General features: G+C 43.7%; 1 protein-coding gene and 1 long non-coding RNA gene across 3 annotated transcripts in view; one reads left to right on the forward strand and one right to left on the reverse strand.

Moving 5' to 3' along the window:
- The window catches only part of TIPRL (TOR signaling pathway regulator), a 32,974-nt gene extending 15,325 nt beyond the window's left edge, over positions 1-17,649 (reverse strand). Inside the window, exons 1-4 of one of the 2 annotated variants that reach the window (XM_045453021.1) lie at positions 17,401-17,649; positions 10,740-10,919; positions 9,474-9,573; positions 2,140-2,271 (exon numbers count right to left, since the gene is read on the reverse strand). In XM_045453021.1, coding sequence (XP_045308977.1) covers positions 2,140-2,271; positions 9,474-9,573; positions 10,740-10,919; positions 17,401-17,627 — 639 coding nt within the window. In that variant the 5' untranslated portion in view covers positions 17,628-17,649. The remainder of the gene's footprint in view (positions 1-2,139; positions 2,272-9,473; positions 9,574-10,739; positions 10,920-17,400) is intronic. The other variant, XM_045453022.1, reaches the window with a different exon arrangement.
- Positions 17,650-19,091: 1,442 nt separating this feature from the next.
- On the forward strand, positions 19,092-22,604 carry LOC123585171. The gene is made up of 3 exons (XR_006705963.1): positions 19,092-19,573; positions 20,588-21,500; positions 22,445-22,604. It is a non-coding gene; the product is annotated as an uncharacterized LOC123585171 (long non-coding RNA).
- Positions 22,605-23,324: the final 720 nt, after the last annotated feature.

A 23,324-nucleotide genomic window follows, 5' to 3' on the forward strand; every position in this document is an offset into this window, starting at 1 on the left:
AAGAAACGCTATTCGAATGAAATTCTTCCAGGCATCCTTAAAATGCAACCCTATCCCACATCACTTTTAAAAGTAACACGAGGTAAAAGAAAGAACGTGATAGGATGACACTACTCTTCAGTTATCTAATGCTAGAATAACGACATAGCACAAGGAAAACTTTGTTGCTAATTAGTTTCATGACCTTAGGTAAATGAACCTTTTGGGCCTTGTCTATAAAATACAGAAGCTAGACTAAGTGATTCTCTACCAATTCATCATAATTCCAAAATGCTATGATTGTACAGAAAAACGTGGCTTTAAAATATATCGCTGTTTTGATTTGTTGTGGACAAAACAATAATTTCAGTCCCAACACTGACAACCATTATGCTCCACGAGCTATTTCTAACATTTTTTTTTAATGTTTATTTATGTTTGAGAGATAGAGAGACAGAGTGCGAGCAGGGGAGGGGCAGAGAGAGAGGGAGACACAGAATTTGAAGCAGGCTCCCGGCTCTGGGCTGTCAGCACAGAGCCCGACATGGGGCTCGAATCCACGATCGGTGAGATCGTGACCTGAGCAAACGTCGGGACACGCAACCGAGCCACCCAGGCGCCCCATCTAAGAGCTATTTCTGATGCTAGGGTCCTGTCTTTGAGAGACCTTCTAGTAAGTTCTATACTTGAGGGGTTAAGAAAAAGTGCTCATGGGTCTCTGGAAGAGGAATACTGAACTCTGCCCGGGGGAGCTGTGGTGCATCTTACAGAGGAGGTGACATTTTGGCTGGGCCTTAAGGGATAAGGCACGTAATACAAAGTTTCAGTAGATGTCCTGTGAAGTGTTAGAAACACAATTCTGACCTAATAGTAAACACATATGAGTCAATGCGAATGAGCTATTTATTACCCTTCTTAAACATGTTCCACCGATAACACTGTAAACGGAAGTACCTTCCACTGATAGAAGAGAGTACAAACGGAGAAGGGGGTTTTACACTTGTCGTTTCTGTCACCTCTGTGCTGGCGAAGGACGTGCAGTTTCTGGAGCACCCAAATTCTGATCCCCCAAGGTGCCGTCTGCAGATCCTTTTTTTTTTTAATTTTTTTTTTTCAACGTTTATTTATTTTTGGGACAGAGAGAGACAGAGCATGAACGGGGGAGGGGCAGAGAGAGAGGGAGACACAGAATCGGAAACAGGCTCCAGGCTCTGAGCCATCAGCCCAGAGCCTGACGCGGGGCTCGAACTCACGGATCGCGAGATCGTGACCTGGCTGAAGTCGGACGCTTAACCGACTGCGCCACCCAGGTGCCCCTGCAGATCCTTTCGATATAATTTTTAACTCAAAAGTGAAAATTAATCCATAATTTTCATTCTAATTAATCAGCAAAAAACAAAAAAAAAACAAAACAAACAAACAAAAAACTACAAAGCAGTCAGGCAGCTCTTGAAAGAAAATGTTCTACTAAAGCCTTAGGAATATACTAAGATTTTATGAACTTTATAATGGATAGTAAGATGTACTCTAGACCCACGTGATACTTTACATGAGATCATGTTAAGGCACTGTGATTCTGAGCTTTATATCTCTAACCAATGGGAAGAATGGAAGAAAGAAGTTAATTTAGTTTTACTTAATTTATTATTATTATTATTTATTAGAGAGAGAGAGAGAGAGTGCTGCACGTGGGGTGGGGAGGGCAGAAGAAAAGAGAGAGAGAGAGAGAGAGAGAGAGAGAGAGAGAGAGAGAGAATCTCAAGCAGGCTCAACACTCAGCGCGGAGCATCCAATGGGGGGCTTGATCCCAAGACCCTGGGATCGTGACCTGAGCTGAAATCAAGAGTTGGACGCTCAACGGACTGAGCCACCCAAGAGCCCCTGGAAGAAAGAAGTTAATTTTTTTTTTTTTTAATTTTTTTTTTTTTTTCAACGTTTATTTATTTTTGGGACAGAGAGAGACAGAGCATGAACGGGGGAGGGGCAGAGAGAGAGGGAGACACATTATCGGAAACAGGCTCCAGGCTCCGAGCCATCAGCCCAGAGCCCGACGCGGGGCTGGAACTCACGGACCGCGAGATCGTGACCTGGCTGAAGTCGGACGCTTAACCGACTGTGCCACCCAGGCGCCCCGAAAGAAGTTAATTTTATAATACTCACAATTTTCACACTCAGGCTTGAAACTCCATGATCATGAAGTTCATCCTCAAACAGGAGAACTTCTTCAAAAAACTTAATCTGTTCTCTGGCTTTCAGTTTCTCCGTATCTATATGGTCTGTTGTAGGTACGACCTGAAAGAAAAAATTTCAGAAGGAACACGTGAAAATTTAAGGAACTGGAGACACAGGAAAACAGTCTTCCCACCAGTCTTTTCTGCATGGCCAAAGCACACAGCTCTACACCTGGGTGTCCTCAGTAGACACAAAAGATGAGGTGTGTGCCTTGTCCCTCAAACGCTGACAACACTACAGGTGGCTGATACTGTAGCCTTACAAGACAGAGTCAAAATTCTTCAGCTTTCATATAAGTCAAATTAAAATCAAGTGTTCTGTTGTGATTATGAGAAAAATCAGTCCTCTGAACATTAGTCAGTGTGATGGACGACTGCTATCATAGACACCCAAAGCGGTTTTGTGTGGTGAAAGTCTACTTGTAAAAAAACATCGGTATGGAACTTACAAAAAACTCCCATTAGAGTCTTGCTATGTATTTTAGATTTGCAGCCTAGCTCCCCCAAGCCTACAAAACAGTGTTTTAAATAATGAGGTATATTAAGAACTTTCCGAGAAATTCTGAGGGAAGAACTCCTAGCATCCTGGGCTTCTGAGGATGCTGGCCAGTTTTTCACTGTGTTATTTCGCAGCTCACGGACATACATATTCACAACCCAACAAGAGCGTCACCAATGCTAATAAGGCAGGTCCTATCGGTAGCTCACTAAATCGGTAGCTCACATCATTCTTTACTCCATCCAATTTCACTACAAAATGTTGAGCTTTTCCATTCTTTGACATAGTTGTACCATAAATTAACACAATGGGGGCGCCTCGGTGGCTCAGTCAGTTGAGCGTCCGACTTCGGCTCAGGTCATGATCTCGCAGTCTGTGAGTTTGAGCCCCGCGTTGGGTTCTGTGATGAGAGCTCGGAGCCTGGAGCCTGCTTCGGATTCAGTGTCTCCCTCTCTATGCCCCTTCCCCGCTCATGCTCTGTCTCTCTCTGTCTCTCCAAAATGAATAAACATTAAAAAAAAATTTTTTTAATATTTGGAAGAGAAAATAATTAGATAAAACATGCATTAAGGATACTGATTATATTTATCTATACTATCTTCTTCATTTACAAGGACAAATATATTTAAAACACATTTGCTCTTTCTCTTTTCTCTTTCTCAACTCTTTTCATGTTCTCACTAAACTCAGGCATCTGAAAAGGGGAAAAAAACCAAAACCAACAGCTACATTTAAAATGTAACAAGTTCTTCTGACTCCTAGTATTGGCAGAATGAGTAACCCAGACAAACCCTCTTGCTTAAAAGCTGGACGAAGAAACAAAAATTTCTTTTTTTTTTTTTTTTTTTTTTAAATTTTTTTTTTTTTCAACGTTTATTTATTTTTGGGACAGAGAGAGACAGAGCATGAACGGGGGAGGGGCAGAGAGAGAGGGAGACACAGAATCGGAAACAGGCTCCAGGCTCTGAGCCATCAGCCCAGAGCCCGACGCGGGGCTTGAACTCACGGACCGCGAGATCGTGACCTGGCTGAAGTCGGACGCTCAACCGACTGCGCCACCCAGGCGCCCCATGAAACAAAAATTTCTGAAAAGCATCACACGGTCAAGATCCTGAAGAATTCCTGGACTGAGATCTGCAAGAGAACTGGAACCCAGAAAAAGTGAAAGTGAGCCTGTAGTTGGCTGGCTTGGGCCTTGAGGTATCTGTAATGGCTGCTCCAGGGGAGAGGCTGGGGTCTGCTAGTTCCTGGCCCCATCACCGCTCAGTGCTAAGCACAGGGACCTTGGAGAATTCCCCGCGCCCCTCCTGAATTGGGGATGGTACCCTATGGGGCCACACTGGTGTCACAGCTTATGTTACAGGCCCAGAAACCTCAAACACGGGTCCCAGACCAGAGGTTAGCAAATTAAGACCTGTAGGCCAGATGTGGCCAGATGTGGCCCATCACCCATTTTTGCGTGAACTGGGAACTAAGAATCATTTTTACATTTTTTCAATGATTGGAAAAAAAAAAAAAAAAGAATATTCCAGAGCACATGAAATTCAAATTCATGACATGAAATTCTATGTAAGAATTCACATATATCTCACACTGTGGAACGCACATTTCCACATCCCTAAGTAAAATGTTACCGAAACAAAGCTGTGCCCGTTTGTTTACTTCCTGTCCATGGCTACGTTCAACTACAACAGCACAGCTGGGCAGCTGCTCATAAACCCTACCGCCCTCAGAGCCTCAAGTATTTCCTACCTTCACAGAAAGTTTGTACAACTATGTCTCTGACTCTGAATACCCTCAGGTGCCTGTCAGAACTGCCTTCTGGGGAAAAACATCATCATCCTGGGACTCAAAACTAAGGAGGTCAGGTCCATCAGGAGCCTGCACACCATAAACCAGAACCAACAGAAGAACAGGACAATAGAACAAGACCCAAGGGACCCCAGATACTGGAAATGAGGCCTGAGCTGTTCAGCAACAATGCACGCTAGTTTCAAGGGAATCAAAGCTAAGGCTGAAAAACGCCACAATATACTAGGAAATGTTTTTTGAAAAAGAATTGTGATCAGGTAGGGTCCCGCTGGAGGGTGGTTGCAATGTTCTATTTTTTTTTTTCCTGAATGGCTACATTTCACAAATCATTACACTGTAACTTCATGTTTTCGGAGTTGTTTGACAATCGTTAAAAGGCTTAAAAAAAATATGGAACACCGCATTCTTGACACCTGACAAGAAAAATGAGTCCTAGTTACATCCTTTGAAGAAGTCCTCCCTCACGTCAGATGGAGGTTTATGATAAGGAAGTCACTTGATTTATAGGTGTTTTTAAATTTACCATATAAAGTCAACTAATGCTAAATCCTAAGAACCCTATTTTAAATTTGTTTCAAAAATGTCCTCTCTAAATATTACCGAAAGCAGTACATATGTGTATGTACACACTGAGATATATATTTGCCATTTATTTTTTTTTTTTTAACGTTTTTATTTATTTTTGAGACAGGGAGAGACAGAGCATGAACAGGGGAGGGTCAGAGAGAAGGAGACACAGAATCTGAAACAGGCTCCAGGCTCTGAGCTGTCCGCACAGAGCCCAACATGGGGCTCGAACTCACGGACCGTGAGATCGTGACCTGAGCCGAAGTCGGCCACTTAACCGACTGAGCCACCCAGGCGCCCCTATATTTGCCATTTAATATATATATATATATATATAAAGTAAGGACAAGAAAGTTTTTTTTTCGTTTTTTTTTTTTTAATTTACTCATTTTTGAGAAAGAGAGAGCAAGCATGCACACGAGCAGGGAAGGGGCAGAGAGACGGGGAGAGTGAATCCCGAGCAGGCTCCATGCCGCCAGCACAGCTCAAAGCCCGACGTGGGGCTCGAACCCCCAAAGCATGAGATCATGACCTGAGCCTAGATGGACAGTCTGACGCTTCACCCACTGAGTCACCCAGGTGTCCTAGGATGCCTTAATAAAATTGCCTTTATGCACCCCCCCAAAAAAAAAAAAGTACCAATTGTCATTTTTTCAAGATGAAAAAGTTCCAGAAACTGGCTGCACAACAATATAAATATGCTTATTTACCACTAACTTAATATATTTAGAAATTAAGATGGTAAGTTTTGTTGTTTTTTACCACAGTAAAAAAAAAAAAAAAGTTCAAAACATTAAATCACACTGAAGGAGTTGGCAAATGTTCCAACATGCTTTAAAAAAAATGCTTTTTAAATGCGTGGACATTACACACATTTTATTCCAAAAAAGCAATATAATTAGAAGAGGTAGTCTTCTACTCTATTCTCCTACAATGTCAGTTTACGTATTTAACCGAAAAGAAGAAAATGGCCACATTTTGCCAGGTACCTTTTAGGCATCTGACCTCCTAACAGTCCTTAAAAACATTTTTTTTAATGTTTATTTATTTTTGAGAGAGACAGAGACAGAATGCGAGTGGGTCAGCTATTAGCACAGAGCCCGACGCGGGGCTTGAACTCACAAGCTGTGAGATCTGACCTGAGCCGAAGTCAGACGCTCAACTGACTGAGCCACCCAGGCGCCCTATGACCTCCTAACATTCTTATACCATAATCTTTGAGATGTTCCTACGGTGGCCCAGCCAATTCATAGCAAAGCTGGATTTGAATGCAGCCAGCACAACTCTATGACTGGCTTTCTTCTCTTAAATTATGCTACAACTCACGAGTGAGAGGTAAAACAACTCAAAAAAGAGCGAGAAAGCACTACACACACACACACACACACACACATGCACACACACACACACACCAGCAGCTCCCAGCAATTAAAAGGCAAGAATTTAAGTGCAAAAGGAAAGGCTTCATTCTAATGCCTCGTTCTGACATTCTTACTGTTCATATAAGATATATGCTCCTACACAGGCATATATTTCCTATATACACTACGGCTTTTGATTTCAGAAAGGGTGTAAGCATTAAATAATTTAAAATCCCAAGTAATATTATAGATCAAAAAAACCCTTAGGTATTAAGAAAGTCAAATGCAAAAAATGTGCCCGTGGAGTGATCTTCCACATACAACATGCTTAACAATAAGCTACAGCATTGGTATTATGTTATCAAGAGATACATACTTTAAGATCTTGAACCTATTTCTTCATCCACAAAACGAGGATAAGAAGGCCTATCCTACAAGGTTATTTTGAAGATTAAGCAACAAAGTTTTAACACTTTTGCCTAGAAAACAGGTACTCAAGGGGCACCTGGGTGGCTCTGTCGGTTAAGCATCCGACTTCGGCTCCGGTCATGATCTCATGGTTCGTGAGTTTGAGCCCCACGTCGGGCTCTGTGCTGACAGCTTGGAGCCTGGAGCCTGCTTCGGATTCTGTGTCTCCCTCTCTCTCTGTCCCTCCCTTGCTCTGCTCATGCTCTGTCTCTGTCTCTCTCTCAAAAATAAACATTAAAAAAATTAAAAAAAAAAAAAAAGATATTCAATTTTTTTAAGAAAGCAAAGGAACGTACTCACAACTCTGTTTAGACCATAAAGCAAGAATAAATATTTAGATACTATATCTATATATCTACTTCTAGTCTTGGTATTTCAATAATATTACTTTAGTTCCCCTGACATTTGAGATATATTATTAACAGCAGCAGCTACCATTTATTGAGATCTTGCTGTATAACAGACACTGTGCTAAACACTTTACATATATAATCTTATTTACTTCCCACAACTGCTATTATCCAGTTTACCAAAGTGAGAAACAGTATTCAGCAAGATTAAATTGCTTTTCCAAGTCGAGTGATGGTGCTGGGATCTGAACCCAGGCCTGCCAAAGCCTGAACTCCAGTGAGTAGGTGATCACACCGCTATTTGTCAACAACGCCTCAGAACAAATTGCATTACAGGCGGAAGTTGTCAGGAAGAGGACTGAACACACGCTTTTCACCTCCCACTACTCTCCTTTTCCCATTTCTACTGCCATGGTTCTAGCTCCTCAGTCACAGCTAATGCTACTTCATAACCTAGAGGAGGCTTTTTAGAAGTCATCATTCCTGCACAGGGTTAAAACAAGTTCCCATTTCTTCAATCCCGGCAATGAAATATCAAATGGACTGTGTTCTTTACAAAGTTTTTCAATCCGGAGTGAGACAGAAAGGAGAACGTTCATCTGTGAAGTATTAAGGGGCTGACATAACCTTGCTCCCCACAGACTGTAAAGGAGGGATTTTTGTCTGTTCTCTGCTGTATCCATGGCTCCTAGGATTGGTGCCTGGCACAGAGAAGAGCTCAAGAGCGAGTCAGTGAGTGAATGAATACATGTTCTCTCAAAAAATGTGTGTATTTGTCTCAGAAGCAGCACAGAAAAATAGGTAAAGCTTGGATTGTAAGAGCGGCAAAAACTGAGAACTGAATTCCTGCTTTAAGTTCTGTCTTCCCAAGACTAAAAATCTCTGTAGAGACCAGAAGCCCATACACAACTCATCTCCTTAACATTTCTGCCTAAGCACCGACACATGATATAGGGTCTCCAATAAATAGTTCATCTACGGTAAAATAATTTTGTTCTCCATAATGTTATCTCTGATCATCAGAGACATGCAACCTAAGCCAGATTTTCATTTCAGTCATACGGTCTGATTTCGAAATGTAGCTAAGCTCCCAATACGACACCAACCAAATCCACTTTCCCAGTGTCATTCACCGCGAAGCGAATCTCTTCCTAAGTAGGACTCACACAGATGCAACTTCGCATTATTAATACGGGGCTTTCGAATTCACCTAGAGCTTTCCCACAGATTATCTCCTATCAAAACTCTGATGTGAGGTAAATATGTCTGTTTACCCAAATTACTAATAAATTGAGACTCAGATTCAGTAACTGGCCTGGAGTCATACCAGGTTCACACATAGTGCAGGAAGGACAAAAACATAAGCAGTCTGAACAAAGTCTGAAGCAGTCTGCCCACCTACCTGTTCATCTGGAAAACCGTAACCTATTAACTAGCAGGTTCTGTCTCAATCACCCAATTAACCACACCAAGAACAGATACACATTTGAATGCTTCTTTTTTTTTTCATGTTTATTGTTGAGAGACTGAGACAGAGCGTGAGCAGGGGAGGGGCAGAGAGAGAGGGAGACACAGAATCCAAAGCAGGCTCCAGGCTCTAAGCTGTCGGCACAGAGCCCGACACGGGACTCGAACCCAGGAGCTGTAAGATCATGACCTGAGCAGAAGTCAGACGCTTAATCGACTGAGCCGCCCCAGGTGCCCCTTGAATGCTTCTTGACAGTGATAACGGTAACACTAAGGCAGTTTGCCATGGTTACTTTTGAGAATAAAAATTGTTGGGGCGCCTGGGTGGCGCAGTCGGTTAAGCGTCCGACTTCAGCCAGGTCACGATCTCGCGGTCCGTGAGTTCGAGCCCCGCGTCGGGCTCTGGGCTGATGGCTCAGAGCCTGGAGCCTGTTTCCGATTCTGTGTCTCCCTCTCTCTCTGCCCCTCCCCCGTTCATGCTCTCTCTCTGTCCCAAAAATAAATAAACGTTGAAAAAAAAAATTAAAAAAAAAAAACATTGTTTCACTGTGGCCTTCTTATTTTCCGCTTATAATCAATTAGCAAAACCCCTTCACATTAGATTCTGAAGCTTCCCCTCACTAGAAAGAAAGTGGGATGAAAGTAGTAGCAAAAATAATCCATTACTAGAAAGTTCTAATGCTGAGACTGTCCAAGACAGTTAATGACTTTATCATAAAAGCAAAAAATAAAGATTTACCTTTAACTTAAGTGATTCTCCAAGTAACGTTCCCTTATAATCCGTTGTGTAGGTCCAATCGTATGGTTTAATAACTTCCTTGGAGTGTTCGCCCTCCGTCCTCAAATATTAAAATGAGAAGGATCAGATTCAGTGATGCAGAATATAGACTGTCTGTATTCATATATCACACCAAGTTACACTCTACAAATAATGCAAATATCCTAATAAATACATACATATACTTGTCATAATTCACTAATACAAGATCCTTCTTGGTTTGTCTGCATATTTACAGTTATTAAACTTGTCATATGCTGATGTGGTCTCTCCAATTAGTTAGTATACTCCTTGAGGACACAGTTTAAAGGCGTTATTGGGGCACCTGGGTGGCTCAGTCGGTTAAGCGTCTGACTTCAGCTCAGGTCAAGATCTCGCGGTCCGTGAGTCCGTGAGTTCGAGCCCCGCGTCGGGCTCTGGGCTGATGGCTCAGAGCCTGGAGCCTGCTTCTGATTCTGTGTCTCCCTCGCTCTCTGCCCCTCCCCCGTTCATGCTCTGTCTCTCTGTGTCTCAAAAATAAATAAACGTTAAAAAAAATTAAAAAAAAAAAAATAAAGGCGTTATTATACTTCTTGGTATCTTGCAAGGTACCTAGTATACGACAGGCACAAAGTAAATAACCGCTGATTTGATTATCAAAGAAAACACATTTTTTTTTATTTTAATGCTCCTCACATTTACAGTTCAAATCATCAGTAAACATTTTTCTTCAAAAACAGGAACAGTGAAGTACACAGCCTATTGTGTCTTCACCAAGGAACACTGAAAGCTCAAAAATGTAAACCTTGCATGGCTCAACTCAATTTAACCCAACAAGTATTTAAAAGGTAGGGTAACTAATCTCCGTTTTATGGATGGGAAAAATGACTTCTAGAATGATCCAACTGTTAAGTTAATAATAATACCTGCCCTTCACTCTCATAAAATACACACATCATGACAGAAGATTTCTTTCAACTCTTCTTTTTCATTTTTTTTTTAATGTTTATTTCTTTTTGAGAGAGAGAAAGAGAGAGAGTGCAAGCAGGAGACGGGCAGAGAGAGGGGGACACACTGAATCCAAAGCAGGCTCCAGGCTCTGGGCTGTCAGCTCACAGCCCGACGTGGGGCTCGAACTCACGAATCGCAAGATCATGACCTGAGCCGAAGTCAGATGCCTAACCGACTGAGCCACCCAGGCGCCCCACTCTTGTTTTTCACTTAACCCATAAATGTTGAGATTCTTACCTGCTTTCCTGCCACTCTTCGGCACAGGCTACTTTAAGCATTCCTTGATAGTTGTTTACACATCTTAAGGCATCCGTAGCGTTGAACTCAATCCCAAAGCCAGAGCCGTGCTGGATTCTTAAAACGTTGTCTCCAAACATCATTTCAGGCAGAGATGGCATATGTAATTCATCGGCTAACCTAGGCAAGACCAAAAGTCAGGTAATATTTCCAATATGTGTATAATTATAAAGTGTGCAACAGAGGCAAAAATTTAAATGTGCCCTGAGTAAAGTTCTAGGGGACCCCAAAGGCGGCATCGGACTTTAGTGCAAGTGTTCTACGACAGCCACTTTAGCAGATCAGGTTTTCTTTTCGATTTTCTTTTCTTTAAGACTTCTGGATTTTTTTTTAAATGTTTATTTATTTTTGAGAGAGGGAGTATGAGCAGGGGAGGGGCAGAGAGAGGGGGAGACAGAGGATGCAAAGCAGAGGGCTCCATGCTGACAGCAGAGTGCCCGACACGGGGCTCAAACTCATGAACCCTGAGATCAGGACCGGAGCCAAAGTGGGCCACTCAACCGACTGAACCACCCAGGTGCCCCGAGACTTCTGCATTTTTGAACAGTTACACAGCTATTATTGTTAGGTAAGGTAAAATAACACTATATTAAAGAATATATTCTTACATAAATCCAGTAAAAGATCACACATATCCTAAGACCACAATTACCCTCTTTCTAATCGCTTTAGATTTATTTTCAATCAGACATACCAATCAAGTGTTGCATACATATTAAAAACAAACAAGCCAAGAAAACTACATGAACAAATTAAACAATGGAAAAAAATACTGATTCCAACTAGAAATATCTATTTCATTCCTGGGTCATCAAAGGCCCACCACTTTCAAGAATAAATATGGGTTCCAATCCTCCTATGACTGCCTAGGAGATGACCTAACATACCACAGTCTCATGTTTCCATAAGCTTCATGTTTCTGGTAGATTTTTGTTCTTACACAATTATATTAATTAAAGTTATGAAGAAAATATAGCAATTAAAGATGCTGTCTCTTGTAGGAAAACAACTTTTCCAGTATAATTCTCAACTTGTCACGTTTTGTTTTTTTTAATGTTTTATTTTATATTACAGAGAGAGAGGGAGAGAGAGACAAAGTGTGAGCAGGGGAGGGGCAGAGAGATGGAGACAGAATCCGAAGCAGGCTCCAGGGTCCAAGCTAAAACAACTCAACACAGAGCCCGACGCGGGGCTCGAACTCACAAGCAGTGAGATCATGACGCTTAACCAACTGAGCCACCCAGGTGCCCTGCCTTGTCACAAGTTTTAAAAGGTGGTAATGAAGAAGGCAAAAGCACCAAGGCTGATGAGGGAAACCAGCACTTGCTTACATGGATTTCTGGAAGGATTGTGCAAATCTACCGTCTATCCCCTGGGGCACCAATTAGGGAGAAAGCACCAGGAATTTCATCAAATTTATATTCTGACTCCAAAGGGCAGCAATGGGAAATCCGTAATAAAAAAAATCATCTCCAATGCAGAAAAGAGCTATACACATTGACATTCAAAATCATCTTATTTATAATAGTAAATGAGAAATACCTGGAATGTCCAAATATAAGGAAATAAACCATAATGTAAACTTCGGTCTATCCATAGGATGAATGAAACATTATAGAATCGTTAAAAATGTTTATTTAACAAGAAAATAATGTAGAAAAATGTTTATGACACAATAGTAGTAAAAAAGTGGACACATATTTATTACATCTGTGTGTGTATGTATGTGTGCACCTATCAGTGATTTAACATTTTAAGCTGCACGTCTTTAAGATATCTAATAATGTTAATTGTTCATCATAAATTTAAGTAAAATGTATTCATTATCAGGGAATAGAAAATATTGGGATGCCTGAGTGGTTCAATTGGTTAAATGTCCGACTTTTTTTTTTTTTTTTTTTTTAAGCATTTATTTATTTTTGAGAGACAGAGTGCGCGTGGGGTAGAGGCAGAGAGAGGAGACACAGAATCCGAAGCAGGTTCCAGGCTCTGAGCGAGCTGTCAGCACAAAGAGCCCGACGTGGCGTTCGAACCATGAGATTATGACCTGAGCTGAAGTCTGACGCTCAACTGACTGAGCCACCCAGGCGCCCGAAGTGTCTGACTCTTGATCTCAGCTCAGGTCTTGATCTCGGGGCCGTGAGTTCAAGCTCCCACGTTGGGTTTTGTGCTGGGTGTGAAGCCTGCTTAAAAAAAAAAAAGGAAATAGAAAATATCAAGTACTAGAGAGATTAACACACCTATGTTCATAGCAGCACTATTCACAATTGCCAACATGTGGAAACCACCTAACATCCACTCACAGATATACGGATAAAGAAAACATGGTTTATCCACACAACGGAACACAATGCAACCTTAAAAAAAAGAAGGAAATTCCGCGATATGCAACAACGTGGATGAGCCTTGAGGGCCTCATAAACCAGTCCCAAAAAGACAAACACTGCATGATTCTACTTAAATGATGTATCTAAAATAGTCACATTTACAGAATCACAAAATGGAATTGTGGGGGCGCCTGAGTGGCTCAGTCGGTTAAGCGTCCGACTTCAGCTCAGGTCACGATCTCACGGTCCGTGAGTTCGAGCCCCGCGTCCGGCTCTGTGCTATCAGTTCAGAGCCTGGAGCCTGCTTCGGATTCTGTGTCTCCCTCGCTCTCTGCCCCTCCCCCACTCACGTTCTGTCTCTCTCTATCAAAAAATGAATAAACGTTAAAAAAAATTATTTTTAAAAAGTGGAACGGTGGTTACTAAAGGTTGGGGTGGGGTGGGGAAAGAAGTTACTAACCAACAGACACACATTTTCAGTCAAGCAAGAGGAATAAGCCCTAGAAATCTGCTGTACCTGTAGTTAATAATAAAGCATTGTAAACTTAAAAACGTGTAAAGAGGGGAACTACAAAAGACCCTGAATAGCCAAAGCAATCTTGAGAAAGAAGAACAAAGATAGAGGTATGATGCTCCCTGATTTCAACAAAGCTGTAGTAATCAAAACAATACAGTGCTGGCTCAAAAACAGACACACTGATCAATGGAACAGACTAGAGAGGCCAGAAATAAGCCCACACTTATATGGTCAATTCATCTCTGACAAAGGAGGCAAGACTATACGAAGAGGAAAAAATAGTCTCTTCAATAAGCGGTGTAGGGAACACTGGAAAATTACATGCAAAAGAATGAAACTGAGCGTTGCCTGGGTGGCTCCGTTGACTGAAAATCCCACTCCTGATTTTGGCTTAGGTCATGATCCCAGCGTCATGAAGTCCAGCCCTGTGTCGGGCTCCATACACTGAGCATGGCGCTTGCTTGCTTGAGATTCTCAATCTCTCTCCCTCTCCCTAACTCATGCACACACACGCTCTCTCTCTAAAATATAAACAAAGAAAGAAAAAGAATGAAACTGAACCACTTTCTTACACCATACACAAAAATAAAATCAAAATTCAAAATAGATTAAAGACAATTTCATTGTAAGCCCAGAAACTATAAAACTCCTAGAAGGAAATATTGGGCAATAAACTCCTTGACATCGGTCTTAGCAATGTTTTTTGGATCTGTCTCCTCAAGCAAGGGCAACAAAAACAATAAATAAATGGGACTCCATAAAACTAAAAAGCTTTTACAGAGCGAAAGAAACCATCAACAAAATGAAAAGGCAATTTACCCAATGGGAAAAGATATTTGCAAGTGAAATAACCAATAAGGGATGAATATCCAAAATAGGTAAAGAACTCACACAACTCAATATTAAAAAAAAAAAACACACACACACACACACACACAAACAATCTAATTAAAAATGGGCAGAGCAACTAAAAAATAAAAACTGGGGCGCCTGGGTGGCGCAGTCGGTTGGGCGTCCGACTTCAGCCAGGTCACGATCTCGCGGTCCGTGAGTTCGAGCCCCGCATCGGGCTCTGGGCTGATGGCTCGGAGCCTGGAGCTTGTTTCCGATTCTGTGTCTCCCTCTCTCTCTGCCCCTCCCCCGTTCATGCTCTGTCTCTCTCTGTCCCAAAAATAAATAAACGTTGTAAAAAAAAAAAAAAAAAAATAGAAAAATAAAAATGGGCAGAGCAGCTGAATAGACATTTCTCCAAAAAAGACATACGGACACATGAAAAGATGCTCAACATTACTAATCATCAGGAAAATGCCAATCAAAACCCTATTGAGATATCCGCCTATCAGAATGGCTAAAATAAAAAAAAAGAAATAGCAAGTGTTAACAAGGATGTGGAGAAAAGGGAACCCTCATATACTGTTGATGGGAATACAAAATGGTGCAGCCATTTTGCAGTCTATGGAAAAGACTATGGAGGTTCCTCCAAAAATTAAAACTAGAACTACCATACGATCCAGCAATGGCACTTGTGGGTATTTATTTGAACAAAACCAAAACACCAATTTGCAAAGATATATGTACCCCTATGTTCACTGCAGCATTATTTACAATAGCCAAGATATGAAAGCAACTGGTGTCCATCGAAGGATAAATGGATAAAGATAGAAATATAGACAGATATATACACACACACACTTCCAAGGAAAAAAAGTGCAAACTCCCAAGGGGGAAGAAAAAAAATTTATTACAAACATAGATCTCATGTTAAGTATTTCTACTACAATAAAGCAAAATTTAAAAAAAATTTGTTTAATGTTTATTCATTGTTGAGAGAGAGAGGGGGAGAGAGAGAGAGAGAGAGAGAGACAGGGGAGAGTGCATGGGGGAGGGGCAGAGAAAAGAGGGGACAGAGGATCCAAACTGACAGCAGAGAGCCGGGTGCATGTGAGGCTCGAACTCACAAACCATGAGATCATGACCTGAGCCCAAGTCTGACCAGGCCACCGAGGGGCCCCTACACCAAGATTAAAAAAAAAAAAAATTAAATACTTCAAAGATTAAATAAGATGAAGACTGAATGTATTAGGACAAAAATTCCATAAAAAAGCAATTAAATAAATTTTAACTACTTAACGGAATAATGCACACATGAAATAAGATGTGATTCTGAATTTTCCCCAATATACCTGAAAAAATCTAGGGGTCTTACAAAATACTCCGGTTATGTACATAAAATAATTAGTCACTAATTTACATTGCTAAACCATCCTTTCATGACTCTTTTCCCTGATGACTTCCTCTGCCTGAATCTTAAAATACCCTAGGGTTCCCTAGGATACCATCCCATAACCTTTCCTTTTCTTCAGGATGACTTCTACATGATCCTAGTTCACGCCCAAGGCTCCAGGTGTCAACAATAAGCTGATGATTCCCAAATCTAAACCCACCGACAGCCATTTTTTGGAGTTCCAAGACAAATGCCCACCACTCTAGGGCCTCCACGCGACTCACACTTCAACCATCTAAACTCATCCTCTATCCAACAACTGCCCCCATCTGTTCCTCCTCCTGTGCCCATCGTGTTCAATGGCGAGGCTTCCCATTCCTATTCCCAAGCCAGAAATCTTCTCATTGGCATAGATTTCTCCTCTCTCCTCCCTCCTCCTGCCAAGTGGCCATCCAGGCACTTAATCTCCTGAAACCTCTCCTCTTCTCTGCCCTTTCTAACTGGTCTCCTTACCCAGTCCTGTGGCCTTCCGATCCATCCTCCGCATCACACACACCGCCCCCCCCCCAACCCCCGAGAAACCTTTCCGAGTGCACATCTGCCCATGTCACTCCTTCGTACAAAAGGACACCGGTGGGAGCCCCCATACAATACCAACTCCTTAGCCTGGCATACAAATTCCCTCAGTAGCTCCACTCCCCTGGGGCCCTCCCATTTCCCACTATTCCCGCTCTGGTACCTCTCGCTCCAACCAGGCAGAAACGGTTCTTCGAACAAATGGAGGCCCGCACTCTCCCCGGCCTCCCGGCTTTACACGTGTCCCCTGACAGCCCCAAACTCTGTCCAGATCCTGTTCAGGCATCACAAACGCCTCACGGCTCGCCCCATGCCTGGCCTCCCGGCTTCACACACGCGACCACCCCCACCCCGTGCCTCTGATTTTTATCAAGATCCACTCGGGCATCCGAATTTCCCGGACGCCTTGTCCCCTCTCAACGATCTCAAATAACCTCGCGTACACGTCTCTATCCGTTATTCACCCGGCATTACAATGGCCTCTCCGTCTCTCTCCTAAGACGGTGAATTCCTGCAAGAGGCTCTTTCATCTTCCGTATCTCAAGCGCCTGGCACAGCACCTGACGCGCTCAAAATCCAAGCACATGTATCATCCCCGCTATCGACCCCCAAGAAAACCGGTCCCAGCCACTCAGGAAGCAACGGTCTAAAGGTGTGGCAGGCTGGGGCAGGTAGGGACCTGCGGCGAGGGCGAAGTCCACCGGCACAGTCAAGCGCCGCTCAAACCCGGGCGGAGTGACAGTTGCACGAAGGCAGCGCCTGGCGAACCCCCCACCGCAGGGCGGGAGGTGGCGACAGGATTCTCTCCCGATGTCATTCGAAGGTCCCGTCCTCAGGGACGGAGCCTCCGCCCCGGGGAGGGTTGGGGCTGCGTGCAGCTCGCCCTGCCTCCCGCCCAGGCCCAGCTCCCCGGCCCGCGCCCCGCGCCGCGTCGCGTCCCGAGTCCCGGAGCCTCACTTCTCCACATCTGCTGACTTCATGATGTGGGTTTTGGCCGCCGTCAGCTTCCAGGGCCCGAAGGAGAAGTCCTGGTGGCTGCTCTGGAAGCCGTGGATCATCATGGCCGAGGCGGCGCCGGCGCGGGCCTCGCGGAACAGGCTGGAGCAGCGGCGGCAGCGGCGGCGGCCGACACCGGTTCCTCCGCCTCCGTCCAGCCCAGCCCCCTCGGCTTCCGAGCCGTCCATGCCCGGCCCCTTCCCGCCCCGCCCCCTGCCGGCCGACCCGGACGCAGGCCCTCCTTTCCGCCTACCCCGCCCTTTCGATTTTTGCTTCCGGGACCAGTCGCCAATGTTGCGTGACCCACGTCTTACGTCACCATGCACCGGAAAACAGAATAGGGGAGAAAACGCTGAGGGGCGGGGCTTCGGCGGCAGTGGGTGTGGTCAGGGACGCACCGCCCCCGTCCCCGGACTCATTGGGTCATCATCCGATACTTGCTGGTACCGATGGGAGTACTTAACGGAATGCCGGAGGTGGAGAAAGCGACTTCTACAAGGCCTTTCCGGACCTCGCAAAGCAGTGTGATTACCTTGCATTTTGGCGAATCGTTGTGCAAAGGAGAGGCCCTTATATTCTTCTGTTGAGGCCACAAAGCAGAAATCCTTGTAATTCAGGAGGTCCTGCACCAAGCGTTACATGAGTTAGAAGTGGACACGTAATTACTGTTGACTAAGACAGACTCCTGTCAAAAATTTCATCCTTCGGACAGGTCGAGGCTCTCCTGGTCTAGGCCCTTGATATGGTGGAAGCGATACCGGAGAGACCGGTGCTAAACCCTCTTCTGCAGTGCTGTTTTGTGCATCCTTGGGCAAATCACTTAACTAATGATTTGGGGTTCAGTTGCCGCAAAACGGCATGGCTTTTCCTAAACCTTGGAGCTGGATTTACTTACTTCTTTCTCTGGGCCAACATGTTTATTTAAATCAACTTCAGTGTCCACTCATCCAAATGATTGTCAAAATGTAAGCACCTGCTATTTGCCAACTATTCGTTTTATTACAAAAATAGCACTCTCACCCTGTCTTATAACAGAGCTTGACAATGGAATTCTTAGACATGATTTCAGCGATACAAGGCAGGACTGCCTTCCCCTTGAAATGTATGTTATCTATCTATCTATCTATCTATCTATCCAATTTCATCTAAAATTTCAAATACTCCTAGATAGGGCCATGGGCCACTGATTTGCTTAATCAGTCATTTACGTCTTAGTCTAAATGATTTTATTACAGCATTTTCTGTGAGCTGGCCTTGACAGAGAAGTACCAGGCCACACTATCCAGACCTGAGTCAGTGCTTTCCCACCTACCCTTCCAAAACATTTGTCCTGCTCCCAGATTTTCCTAGGCAAGATATGATGAAGACTGCCTATTAGAAGGAGTTTTTAATTTAAATTTAAAATCTAACATTTCAGCCCGTTGTCTCTATGGCCTCCAATTCAGCAACTTATTAGAGTTTTTAAGACTAAAATTCTTGAGAGTACAAAGAAACAAATCTTTAAAGGTACAATTTAAAGCACTCACACATTAGAGGAGTGCCTGGATTGCTTAACTGGTTAAGCATTCGACTCTTGGTTTCAGCTCAAGTCATAATCTCACAGTTCATGAGTTCAATCCCCCAGTTGGGCTCTGTGCTGACAGCGTGGAGCCTGCTTGGGATTCTCTCTCTCCTGCTCTCTCTGCCCTTGTCCTGCTCATGCTTTCTCTCTCTGTCTCTCAAAATGAATAAATAAACTTAAAGAAAGATAAAGCACTCACACATTAGAAAGAGAGATATTTAGGCATTAACTGGGTACTGTCCATCCCCATTCAAGTATTATCATGCAAAAACTATCTGCTTTATAAAGCTGGTTCTAGGGAAGGCATAATACCTGGGACTTGATTCTTCAGCTAGATTGGACAAAGGATGTTTGAACCGCAAAATCAAGCCATCTACCACACAAGTTTGTCAAGATTCAGTTCTGAGAACAACCAACGGGTTATTATAGAAATTTGCTCATTACACAGGCTTTTTGGGGCACTGAACTGTGGTGACAGAATCTGTTTTAGGCCTAAGGACACAGCAGGAAATAAGACAGGCAAGATCCCTTTCGTCTTAGAGCTTTCATGATAATGGAGAAGACAGGTAATAAGTAAGTAAACAAATACGATTTATAATTTCATAAATGGATAAGTTCTGTGCAGAACATTAAGCAACTTAGGTAGAAACAGTTAAGTTGTGTGTGTGTGTGTGTGTGTGTGTGTGTGTGTGTGTGTGTGTTTGGGGACAGAGAGCACACTGTACAGATGGAGTGATCAGACGAGCCCATTACTGGGAGTATCTAGGAGATGAGTCGAAAAATGTGGGCATGGGCCAAATTGAGAAGGAACTTGAATGTCATGCTAAAGAACCTGGGACTTTTTCCAATGGGTGATTAGGGGCCACTGCCTCCGTGAGATAGTGTGATGGCCTAAACTTGTGTCTTCAAAGTGAGATCCATGCACACATATCATCATACTGCAAAATGCATTGGAGGGGAGGAAGAAAATATTAATACTTCTATTTATATTTATCTCTCGCCTTTTTTAGTTCTGTTTTTGTGCATGTTTCATAATGTATATAATATATCACATACTCATGTGTATTTTATTTGCAAACAAATATTGGGATGTGTGCTCAATTTTTTACAAATACTAATGTCAAGTGATCAAATGACCTTGTGGACCATCGACCTACTTGAAGGCAGTAGTCGAGGGGTTAGAGAGGCGAGGACAGATATGGGAGAGGGCTAGGTGACTGGTTGGATGTTAGAGAAGCATCCGGTCTGTGGCCTGGATATCACGACACCGATATCAGGGTGCCTGTCAACTGACCTGTGTATTCTGCAATGACAAAGAAAGACAGGGACCCCCAAGAGAAAAGACATGATCATATAAAAAGAGAGGAAAAGGAATTTTCTGAGGAAGAGCCTGTGGAAACGAAGTCCAACTTGCTTTGTTCCCCCATATGTGAAATTCCAGATGATGCACATGGGCACAGAATGCTAAGATCTGTGTGAGGCGGGGGCATTTCTAGAAGAAAGATCGTGGTCATTAAACAGTAGATATTGTTGAAGTATGTATATGGCATCAGTTATAAGTTGATTTAACTGTCTCTTCTATTTCAGAGTGATTCCCTTCTGCTCTGCAAGAGAGCATGCAGAAAGATGAACCTTAAAACTGCAAACAGTTTGGCCACATTGCCCATCTACAAGGCTGCCCAGCTTCTCCTTCGTTCTAGGGGTTCAGGGTCTGTGAACTGACTCCGATCTGGGAATTAGGGAGTAGCTGTGGCTACTACTGTGGCGATCCCAGTTTGTATGTGTTACTACACTCGGGGTTGTGTTGGTAGTACACGTCAAGGGGAACTTTAAGGTATCGCTCATCTATTTCTGGCCTCGGGACCCACTGTCAGTTACCCCTACATTCCCAAGATCTCTGTGGGTCAACCCGTTCTGATGATCACTCTGTCTTTGCTGCCTGTTATAGTCACCGTACTCACCTTGCCTCTGGCCGGTTAAGTACCGCTATTTGGTTTTTGCCATCTTGGACATCGCTACATCCTCACGGAAATCATGGAGTCCACTCTTAATGGCACATCTCCTATCTCCATCCCTGCCTTGCAGAAGTCAGCCAACGAAACACCTCTCAAGGATGGCGGTGCCCCTTTTGTCAGTGTATTTCTGGGTAAAGGGCATGGACTCTAGTCCTCTCGGGACATAATTAGGAGGCGGATGAGCAGGTGACGTGAGCGAAATCCATGCCAACGTGCTTGTCCCCTACGTCTTTGCGTTACTTCTACGTTAAACGAAAGAAACTCAGGATCTCTAGTTCTGGCATCACGGGTCATGGTTGAGATCAAGTTGCAGTGAGCCTACTGAACGAACGAGTCCCAGTTGCTCACACTAGCACATCGAATCCACAGAGCAACGCATTCGGCTCTCTGTAAAATTACATTCCTCCTTTGCTGGCCCAGCATCCTCAGCATGGAAATACAGATTTCCTGGAATCTTGCTACTGGTTTCCTGGAATCTTGCCAACGTAAGTTACCAAATTATTGCGATTCGTTTGCTGTTTACAAGTTCTAGATGTGACTTTGCGTCTTGCCCTCTGGATGCCCTGACAGTGAATATAGCTAAGGACCCAGAAGCCACGAGAAGGGGTAGGTGTTGGGCACAGAGAAAACTGGCACCCTCTTGCAAGGTGTCTGCCTCAAAGGAGGTCATCCTAGAGCCTTGAAGCAAACCAGGACCACCTTAAAGACAGGAAGGGGGCTAGCGATTGAGGGAACAGGGTATTTAAAGTTTTCTCAAATCTCACTGCCTCAGCTCTAAATGTCCCACTCGGGGTCGAATAAGTCCCCAAAGAGGCCTGTGAGCTACGGGCACCTGGGTGGCTCGGTCATTTAAGCATCTGACTTTAGCTCAGGTCACGATCTCATGGGGTGTGAGTTTGAGCCCCATGTTGGGCTGTCTGCTGGAGCCTGCTTCAGATCCTCTGTCTCTCTCTCTCTCTCTGCACCACTCTCTCTCTCTCTCAACAATAAATAAACATTAAAAAAAAAAAAAGAGGCTTGCAGGTTGGCTACCTGCAAGGCCATCACTGTGGCTCATTTTGTGCTATTTTAGCTTCGTAGCTCTAACAGGCCAGAGATACTTATAACAGGTGACCATAGACACTCCCTGAATTTCTTGCTTACAGTGCACGAGGCCAAGGATTTAAGCTCTATATTCTATTCCCGTTTAACGTTCCCCCTGAAATTTCCAACATGCGTACTTCCCAAAGCCTATTAGTTTATACGACTACCCTCCTCTCAGACAACATAAGGATCTTGGCATGCTTTCATCCTGACCGCTCATCTCACTTTATGTATATTATTTTCCTCCTGTGCTTTAAAAAAAAAAAAAATCCATTCTCTGGCTCCCTGTTTTCACTAGCTGCCTAAACTGATTTTTTTTTTTTTTTTTTTCAAAAACCCTCAAAAGGAATTGTACTTGCATCAAAAACAAACAGAGGAGGTGGCGGTCGGGACCCTTTGGTCCCTTCCAACGTGGGCAAGGAGAAGAAAAGTTCTTATGAAAGGTGGAGATGGGGCGCCTGGGTGGCTCAGTTGGTTGGGCGTCCGACTTCGGCTCAGGTCATGATCTCGCGGTCTGTGAGTTCGAGCCCCGCGTCGGGCTCTGTGCTGACAGCTCGGAGCCTGGAGCCTGCTTTGGATTCTGTGTCTCCCTCTCTCTCTGCCTTCCACCGTTCACGCTCTCTCTCTCTCAAAAATAAACATTAAAAAAAGAAAGGTGGAGAGGAGCAGCAGACATGTGAGATGTTTTGTAAGCCCCCGCAGCAGAGAGAGCAGCTCACAGTGGGTTAGCCTAGGGCCTGGAAGTGTCTCCTGACTTAAATGCCTGTAGAGAATATTAAACGCAAAGCACATTCCCTAAGGGAGCATCTTACTCAGGTTACTCTTGGTTGACAGTAACAGAAACCCTCTTCAAACTAGCTTTAGCAAAGTAGTCTATTCTACGTGTTTAAGAAGCTTCCTGGTAGACATCTTGATAGCCGTTTCTTGGTTCACGTTTTAAATTTCCAGAAGGGAGAATCTGACTGGCTCAGCTCGAGTCCCGTGTTCAGCATAGCCCAGTCAGCATGACTAAATGGGGCCACGTTAGTACAAGCCTCTCGACTTTGGAGACAATGGTTCTCAGAGATAGATATACACCCCCCACCCCCCACCCCCAGTGTTTGTAACAGTGGGCTTTGGGCTGATTAGGGGAGAAACAGAAGGGTTTTTAAGTATGTGTTATTTAGTAAAGGCAAGCCCCACTGGGGACGGAAAATATTGGCAGAATGGGATATGAAAAAAGAAGT

The sequence above is a fragment of the Leopardus geoffroyi genome, chromosome C3, assembly GCF_018350155.1.
Source record: "Leopardus geoffroyi isolate Oge1 chromosome C3, O.geoffroyi_Oge1_pat1.0, whole genome shotgun sequence".
Classification (NCBI taxonomy): domain Eukaryota; kingdom Metazoa; phylum Chordata; class Mammalia; order Carnivora; family Felidae; genus Leopardus; species Leopardus geoffroyi.